This window comes from Gracilinanus agilis, chromosome 4 (genome assembly GCF_016433145.1).
Source record: "Gracilinanus agilis isolate LMUSP501 chromosome 4, AgileGrace, whole genome shotgun sequence".
NCBI lineage: Eukaryota > Metazoa > Chordata > Mammalia > Didelphimorphia > Didelphidae > Gracilinanus > Gracilinanus agilis.
The window spans coordinates 403,691,500-403,701,089 of record NC_058133.1 but is presented as its reverse complement, the minus strand read 5'-3'; the positions used below and the strand labels follow the sequence as shown (position 1 = coordinate 403,701,089).

The 9,590-nt window shown below is 33.1% G+C and overlaps 1 protein-coding gene across 1 annotated transcript in view; it reads right to left on the bottom strand.

Moving 5' to 3' along the window:
• Positions 1-833: 833 nt before the first annotated feature.
• Positions 834-9,590, bottom strand: part of PEX3 (peroxisomal biogenesis factor 3) — a 59,535-nt gene continuing 50,778 nt past the window's right edge. Inside the window, exons 10-12 of the mRNA XM_044671572.1 lie at positions 8,898-9,020; positions 5,150-5,246; positions 834-1,761 (exon numbers count right to left, since the gene is read on the bottom strand). Of these exons, the coding sequence (XP_044527507.1) occupies positions 1,678-1,761; positions 5,150-5,246; positions 8,898-9,020 (304 nt within the window). The 3' untranslated portion in view covers positions 834-1,677. The remainder of the gene's footprint in view (positions 1,762-5,149; positions 5,247-8,897; positions 9,021-9,590) is intronic.

The following is a 9,590-nucleotide window of genomic DNA, read 5'->3' as shown; positions in this document are numbered from 1 at the left end:
ATGGTGGGCAATGGGGGGTCAAGTGACTTGCCCAGGATCACTATAAATGTAAAAAATAATTACAACTGAAATAATAATATATATTAGTATTTTAATTAAAGCCATGCTGGTAGATAAAGTTATTAGACCACGCGCTTGTAAGCATTCAAAACTGCCGCCTCCATTTTGTCTCCTGTTTCCTCCTCCGAGTCTGCTAGCCAAGAGAGAGAGCCTCCCTCCTAACCCAGGAGATTATAAACTCCTCTCTGCGTCCACGTAGGCCTCCCCACGCCCAAAGAACCGGAACCGGAAACCCGTTGGACCACAGGAAATGTAGTTTGGCATCTCCCAAATTTCACTTTTACATCACACAGCTGGGAAGTGTCTGAGGCTGGATTTGAACCTAGGATCTCCTGTCTCTAGGCCTGACTCTCAATCCACTGAGCTACTCAGCTGCCCCCAAACCATTAATTTTTAATTCTTACATGCACTAAGAATTTTGGAGACTGTAAAACATTTAAAAGTTTGTAAAGCATTATATATGTTATTTCATTTTTCTTCTTCAACAATATTGTGAGATCAGTTCCTTTATTATCCCATTTTACAGATGAGGAAAGAAGCTGAAGAGATTATGTGATTTGCCTAAGGTCATTCACAGTAAATATTTGATGTGGCATTTGAACTGGCATTTTCCAGTCTTACTCATTGTACCATCAAGATAGGAAAATATATTGATCAGACTGCCAATCAAAAGGAAGCTAAATTGAGCTTAAATTGGCCCCCCAAAGCAATTCTGTTCACCCTATAGAATAAGAATATTAAGGATGCTAAAGATAAATTCAAAACAAACCACATTTTACATTAAAATACTTTATTGCAATACAGACATTCACTGGGCTCAAAAATCAATACAAAGTAAATTAATAAGAATATTTACAAACAAATTCACAACAATTGTGTAAAAACAAAAGCTGTTAGTAAACAGCATCAACACAATTTTAACTTCTAATTCAATATAATTTTCTAAGGCTTGATAAAGAATACCTAACATCTTGGTCAGGTATATCTGATAAATAGCTAAAATTCACTGATTTTTATATAAAGGAGAAAAGTCCTCTACCAGCGCAATTTTTGAGGATGAGTAGTTTACCTTTTTTTAATAGTAACTTGGGGAAAAAAGTTTGACCCAATCCTGCATATTAAAGCCTGTACACCTTTAAAAAAATTTAAATAGCAAATTTTCTTGACTCCACCATTCCCTAAGCCCATCATTTATTTTCCCAACAGATATTCCTTGGTATTAACATTAAAGTATACTGTATTTCACATATTATAAAAATAACTAAACTAGTTGTTTAGTAGATTTGATACTAATAACCATGGTATACTTAACTCTTAATAAGAGCAATTTTAAAAGGAAATTAATGGTAAAAGGATACAAATGTGATATATCTACTGTGTGTACAGTAACCACACAGATATGCCAACAACTGGTGCAGTTGGATGATTTTTTTTCCAAATGAACACTTTTAACAGGCCAAAGAATTCTATTACATTATGAAATAATATTTTGATTAACAATATTAATGGGAATTTCTGTAACAAATCATTGCACCATAAATACTTGATCTGTATGCAGTATGTGTCTGTGTTTTCCACTCAAGTGGACTTCAGTGGGGTTTATCTTGAAGAAGAGAATTACTTCTCCAGTTGCTGAGGGGTACTAAAAGCTTCATATACATTAGCAGCAAAGTCTTTCACTTGTTCCATCATCAATAGGTCCTAATAGAAATGACAATTCAGTGTTAAAAATCTTACTCAATTTATACAAAGCACTAACAGTTGTTTAGGAAAACAGATCCACAAAATTTAAATGAATTTCCAGTAAATCAATTTTAAAATGGCATGATTGGGTTTTGACCTATATAAAACTGACTTCTTGAAATATCTGAAATTGGGGGTGGCCAGGTAGCTCAGTGGATTGAGAGCTAGGCCTAGAGACAGGAGGTCCTAAGTTCGAATCTGACCTCAGACACTTCCCAGCTGTGTGACCCTGGGCAAGTCACTTCACCCCCATTACTTAGCCTTTACTACTCTTCTGTTTTGGAGCTAATACACAGTATTGACTCCAAGATGGAAGGTAAGGGTTTAAAAAAAAAAAAAAAGAAAAATCTGAAATTATTTGAGAGTAATCTTTTTGGACATTAAATTGCTAATATAAAGAAATGCTAGTTATTCCTCATTTCAATTATTTGTAATTTTCATATTCATTTTTCTATATCCCTTTTTGTATCATAAAATACATTCTTATCTTGTGATTTTTCTCCAATTCTTTCTTCTTTTTTTTAAATCCTTTACTTTCCATCTTAGAATCAATACAATGTATTTATTGATCCTGAGGCAGAAAAGCAGTAAGGGTTAGGCAATGGGGGTCAAGTGACTTGCCCAGGGTCACTCAGCTGGGAAGAGTCTGAGGCCAGATTTGAACCTAGGACCTGCCATCTCTAGCCCTGGCTCTCAATCCACTGAGCCACTCAGTTGCTCCTTCTCCATTTCTTTAAAGTAGGAATGGCTGCTAAAATTCATATGGCTTGATTTTTCAGTAAATTAATAAAGCATTCAGATTAAAAACCTCTCAAGAAAAATAATCATCTCACATTAACAAAGATTATAAGCTATATAGCTAAAGCCTCCATCTTATTTTCAATCATTTCTAGTAATACCTTTCAGAAATGATTTGCTGATATGCTGGTATTTCGATTTTAGAAATTTAACAATTTTTGTGCAAACAAAACCAATGCAACAAAAATTAGAAGGGAAGGAACAAACTGGGAAAAAATGTTTATAACAAAATTCTTTAACAAAGGCCTAATTTCTCAAACATATAAAGAACTAAGTCAAATTTATAAGAAATCAAATCATTCCCCAACTGACAAATGATCAAAGGATATGAATAGGCAGCTTCATCTATTTATTTGTTTTAATTTATTTTAATTTTATTTTTTAATATTTTCCTGTAGTTACATGTTTCATGTTCTTTCCCTCTCCCCCAACCCCTCTAAAACCCCCTTAGCTGATGCACAATTCCACTGGGTTTTACATGTATCATTGATTAAGACCTATCATTGATAGTTGGACTAGAGTTATCGTTTAGTGTCTAAATCCCCAATAATATCCCCATCAGCCCATGTGTTCAAGCAGTTGTTTTTCTTCTGTGTTTCTCCTCCCACAGTTCCTCCTATGAATGTGGCTAGTTTTCTTTCTCATAAGTCCCTCAGCCTTGCTCTGGATTCTTGCATTGCTGCTAGTAGAGAAGTCCATTATGTTCAATTGTACCACAACAATATGAGCACAATAGTATTCCATCACCCGCATATACCACAGTTTGTTCAGCCATTCCCCAATTGAAGGACATACCCTCCTTTTCCAATTTGTTGCCACCACAAAAAGCACAGCTATAAATATTTTCGTACAAGTCTGTTTATCTATGATCTGTTTGGGGTACAAACCCAACAATGGTATGGCTGGATCAAAGGGCAGGCATTCTTTTATAGCCCTTTGAGCATAGTTCCAAATTGCCAGCCAAAATGGTTGGATCATTTCACAACTCCACCAGCAATGCATTAATGTCCCAATTTTGCCACATCCCCTCCAGCATTCATTACTCTCCCCTTCTTTCATTTTAGCCAATCTGCTAGGTGTGAGGTGATACCTCAGAGTTGTTTTGATTTGCATTTCTCTAATTATTAGAGATTTAGAACACTTTCTCATGTGCTTATTGATACTTTTGATTTTTTTATCTTAAAATTGTCTATTCATGTCCCTTGCCCATTTATTGATTGGGGAAGGCAGTTTTATGCAAAAAATGGGAAAATGAGGGGTTTTCCCTCAATTGGGGAATGGCTGAACAAATTGTGGTATATGATGGTGATGGAATACCCATTGTGTTATAAGGAATGATGAACTGCTTGATTTCTATAAAAACTGGGAAAACCTCCATGAACTGATGCAGAGTGAAATGAGTAGAACCAGGATAACTTTGTACATAGAAACTGAAACCTTGTGGGATGATCAAAGGTAATTGACTTTGCTACTAAGAACAATGCAATGTTCCAGGACAATCCAGAGGGACTTATGAGAAAGAATGCTATCCACATCTGGAGAAAGAATTACAGGAATAGAAATCCAGAGGAAAACATATGATTTATCACTTGTTTATATGGGTATATGATTTGAGGTTTTCATTTCAAAAGATTATTATAAAAATGAATAATATGGAAATAGGATTTGAGTGATGATATATGTATAACCCAGTGAAACTGCTTATCAACACCAGGAGGATAGAGGGGAAGGAGACACTGAGAATCATGTAACCATTGAAAAAAACTTAAAACTTAAAACACATATAAATAAAAATAATAATAAAACTAATTAAGTAAATAAAAGAAAAAAGAAATGATTTGGTATGCTAATTTATAGAAATCATAGTTAAAAAAAAGAAGATAGATTAACACCCTAAAATCATTGGGTTATTTTAGATCGGATTTCTTAACCTCTTTTTTTTTGTTGTTTGGTCATAGACTTCTTTTTATAAAATGTTTTTAAGTGCAAAAATAAAATACATAGATCATCAAGGAAATCAGTTGTATTGAAATATTGTAATCAATATGCAAAAACCAAAACCCAAACCACCAAAACACCAAGTTCATAGATTCTAAGTTGAGAGTCTTTCCTTGGAGACATTTAATGCATATTTAAGCAAGTAAGATTTTCTTTAAACATGAACACTAATATTAATTTTGTTAGATCAGAGGTACTGTGAGGAAAGCCTTCTGTAAGTAGTAAAGGTTATACATGAATGTAAATTGCTAATGATCTTTTCCAATAATAATATGAATTCCACTGTTCATTATGGTACATCTAATCCAATCTGCAGTCAAACAGGAATGTCTTACAGAAATATTATGAAATTTACTCAAGTCTCACAAGTTACCCAGAATATGTACTGACTTAAATGGAACAGCCTATGTTTCACTGTTTTATGGCTTTAAAAAACATATTATACTGCATGAAATAAATATAGTTCAGATATATAAATGTTACCAGTGGTAACAACCCTAAGTTACTATAAATTTGTATTTTATGGTGCCAAGAAAATGATGCTTCTTACCTGAACAAAGTGACTAGGAGTCTCACTGCAAACTGAATGGATCTGTCCATTTATTATTGGAATTATCTTAGCTAATGGTAGGCTGACACTGGAGAGACTGTGGAAAACCATAAGAAGAAAATTATTTGGTGCAGTCATCTTCTGACAGGCAAAAACAAACTACAATGTGCTCCTCATCAAAAACATTGTTAGGTGCTGAAGATATGAAAAAATTATGACAAGTCCATTACCTTCAAGAGATTTATAATCTCACTGGAGAAAAGATGTGGACATAAAAAGAATGAACAATTATACAAGGCAGCATATGTTAAGTTCCAAAAATGATGGATCAATCGACAATAGTTATTAAGTGCCTATGCCGGGCAAGTGAGGATACAAACAGGGAATGGCACAATCCCTGGGTGCAAAGGAGCTTGCATGCTGATGGGAATGATAAGTGCATGTAAAAATATGCTGTGCAGCACAAATATAACCTAAATATAAACATAGCCCAAGAGGTTAAATGCACAGTTGTTTAGGAGGGAGCACTAATGGCACTTGGGACCATTAGGAAAGACTTCATGCAGAAGATTGTGTCTGAACTCCATTTTAAAGGAGGAGAAGTGAAGAGAGTGCATTTTAGGCATATGAGACAGTCAGGACAAGGCCAGGAGACAGAGGGTCATGTGTAAGGAAAAGAGAGAGGGCTAGTTTGACCAGACGCCAAGTGTAAGAGGAAAAGGAATGTTCACTCAAAACCATAAGAAGTCAAGGAAGACTTTGTAATGGAGGGTTTGAACTATGCATTCAAAGAGTGTGAAAGAGGAAAGAGGAGGACATTTCAAGAGACAAAGGCCTGTCAGAAATATTTGCATAAGGCATAGAACAGTTTGCCTAAAACAAAATAAAGGTTTGAATAGGGGAGTTGTGTGATGAAGTGAAAGAGGGAGTTGGTAAGAGGCAAGAGCATGTATAAATAAGATGTGAAGAACAGTCTGTGGAATTGGAACTTTAAATATAGTTTACTTTTTATCTGAATTTTCATAAATGTGGTCAATTTACATTTACATAACAAAATCCCAAGGTGAAAAAGGGGTTGCATATCCTATTGGATTTCAGATTTTCTAAAACTGTAATAGCAGTAGAGTTTCACTCATATATTAATTTAAAAAACTTTGCTAATACCATTTTTGATAATGTATAAGATGTTTCTCTGATAGTATTTATTCCTCTCACAATGAACATTTATTGGGTGTCTGTTATGTACAGGTTGTTATTCTAAGTGCTGTGGAGAATATAGAAGTGGAAGACATAGTTCTTATCTTAAAGAAGATTACAACTTAATGGCAAAAAACAAACAATCTTTTTGGAAAGAAAAGATTACAACTAGATGATCTGTAGGCAAATGAATAATATAGTTAAGCTCATTTAATAAATATTTGTTGTGCCTACTACATCTAAGGCATTGTATGGTGCCTGTGGGATATAAAGATGCAAATCAAAACAGTCCTTGTCCTCAATAACTTTACAATCTAATGGAAAGGTAAGTTATTTATGTACACAGATCAGTAAAGAACAAGGTAAAAATATGGTAATGGCAAAGAACAGGTCCAGAAAAAGTTCCTTAAACTTTTTTGAGAAAAGAAGCCAAAAGAAGGTGGTATAATGGAAAAAACATTGGGTTCAAAGTCTGAGGGCCTGGGTTTGAATCTTAGCTCTGCGAACTTATTTTTCTGTCCTCATCAAGGTGAAGTGACTTTATTTAATCTCTCTGAACTTCAGTGTCCTCATGTACCAAATGAGGGGCTGGACTGGATGATATTTAAGCCCTGTCTGGTTATAAACTTCATGATCTAGAATCCTGTGACCTAAGATCCTAATCTTAAAACAATCATTAACTTGTCAAAATGGGTTTATGATCTCACTACCACCTTTACCTTCCTATTATCTTATGGGATCACAGAACCTTCAAGTTGGAAGGAATCTTAGAAGTCTTCCAGCTCAGCCTCTTACCCAATCCAGGAATCCTAATGGTTACAAATTATGTTGAATCTGGTTACAAGGAAAACACACAGTCAACAGTTTGCTATTTAGGCAATATGGTAAAACCTCATTAATTAGAACTCCATTATATGGGAAATTAGGATTTGACAGACCAATCTTGTTTTTTTAAAAAAAGTTTACTAAGTAAAATGAGTAAATAGGATTTTTGAGGAAATAATTAAAATACTTAAGTTGTTTTGGAACACCTCTAGAAAGATTTCAAAAACATTGTTTTCACAGAAAAATAATTACCATATTAGTTACAGAATTATTCAATGATAGACGAGGAAGGAACTTCAGAAGCAATCTAGCCAAATCTCAACATAAGCACGAATCACATCTACCCCATCCTTAACATGAGGTCATTCATTAAAATTCATCTTTATAAGGAACTAGCTTATCTTTTATTAATCTAGTTACAGTTTTGAAACATTTTAACTAAAGCAAAATAGCACTTCTTTAAAAAAATCAATAATTCAGAGAATTAAAAAACTGGTGTTTCTTTAAAAAAACCCACTATCTTCTAAGTTATATAAACATCAAATCAATGATATTTACACTAGTTTTTATTGTGTAGTCAAAATAAAAAGAATATGTTATTAAATATTTAAAATGCAGGTGTTGAGAACTTGGGAAAATTTGAAATTTTAGTTGTTTATTCAGTGCCTAATGTGTACAAAATTCTACTGGAGAAATATATATATATATGTATATATATATATATTAGAGAGCAAATCACTTGTTTTTGATGAACATAAAAGCTAATATTCAGATTTGAAAAGAAAAATAAATTATTATTTATCCTGGGTGGTGTAGATATAGAATATTTTTATGATAGATTTAAGTTCTATTGTAGTAATAATTTTAAGTGCTTCTAAAAGCATAACAATGATAGGTATAATCCTACAGTTAACAAATTACCAAAAAAAGAATTAAAGTAGATGAACTCACTAATTTAAGGAATCTGAAAGAGATAAATTACTAAATGGTACTCTAACATCATGAATGGCATAGTCTTCAGTAATCTGTGAAAAGGGGTAAAGGAAGAACTAACAACTATGATAATTGTACTGCGTTCTTTATGTGGGTCACATTAAGAATAATACATAAAAACTTAAGAACTAAATGTTATATTTGTCTGATTGCTAGTTGTTTCCAAAGAATTAATCATACTTGTACAATCATAAAACTAGTGCTATACAGGACTTCAAGGGACTTATAGTCTTCTAAATCTCACATAATAAAGATGAAAAAATTGAACCCTAGAGAGGTTAAGTAATTTTCTTAAGGTTGTATAAGGAGTAATTATTAGAGGGAGGATTCAAACCCAGGTCTTTTGATTCCACAGTCAATGCTCTTTCCATTGAACCACACTGCTTCCCAGAGATCACTGGAAGGTAACATGTTAAGTTACCTTTACTAACCACCTATTATATTATGTAAAATCCTTGGGAGAAATACTAAGATTAACTTTAATCCATTTATAATCTTTTGCAAAGGAACTCTAGTCTTTAGTTTATCTGAATTCAATTCAACTGAAGGAATAGTTTTCTAATTTTACATTCTAAAGTATTTATTATATTCTTAGTATGTTAACATGGAAAACAATTTTTCCATAATATATTTCTTACATAGCATTTAAAGCACTTATCTTATTGCAATTATTAAACTCCTTTATATGTATGTATAATATATAACATATGATCTATAATATATATGATCTTACCTATTCATGGAGTCACTGTGATTCAGATCTTGTTCAGTAGGTCTAAAAAACTCAGCCATATTGTCCAGAAGTCGACTGAAACCTCTGTTTAAACAGGTGTTCAAAACTGTACTAAAGTCTGGACTGTGTAAGATTTAAAAAATATGTTAATATTTACCTATCTTATAGAGAAATAATTTTTAAAAACTGCCCCAAATAACTAGTCATAATCAATAGCTAACAATATTAATTCCAAATTTATGATTTCAGTTAAAACTCTGCATATTAGTATCCATTCAAATTAATGTAATAAAATGAAATAAATGTAATATAAAGAAATTATTTTCTATATACCAGGAACAGAAAAAAAATAGTTCCATGTATTTTTTTTTTTTAGCGAACAAGCAGGAATTTCTTGTAATTTATAACCAATGCAGCCAGCTTATCCTTTACCTGGCTGCCTTCTGATTTTCATTTCTTTTTTTTTTATTAGACATTTATTAATATTCATTTTTAATCTGTTTACATACTTTATGCCCCTGCTTTCCCCTTCACCCCCCACTCACCCATGGCCAACACACATTTCCACTGGTTGTAACATGTGTCCTTGTTCAGGGTCTATTTCCCATTCATGTCCGCCTCAGCCCATGCATTCAAGCAATTGTTTATCTTATATGTTTCCTCTCCTGCAGTCCTTCCTCTGAATGTGGGTAG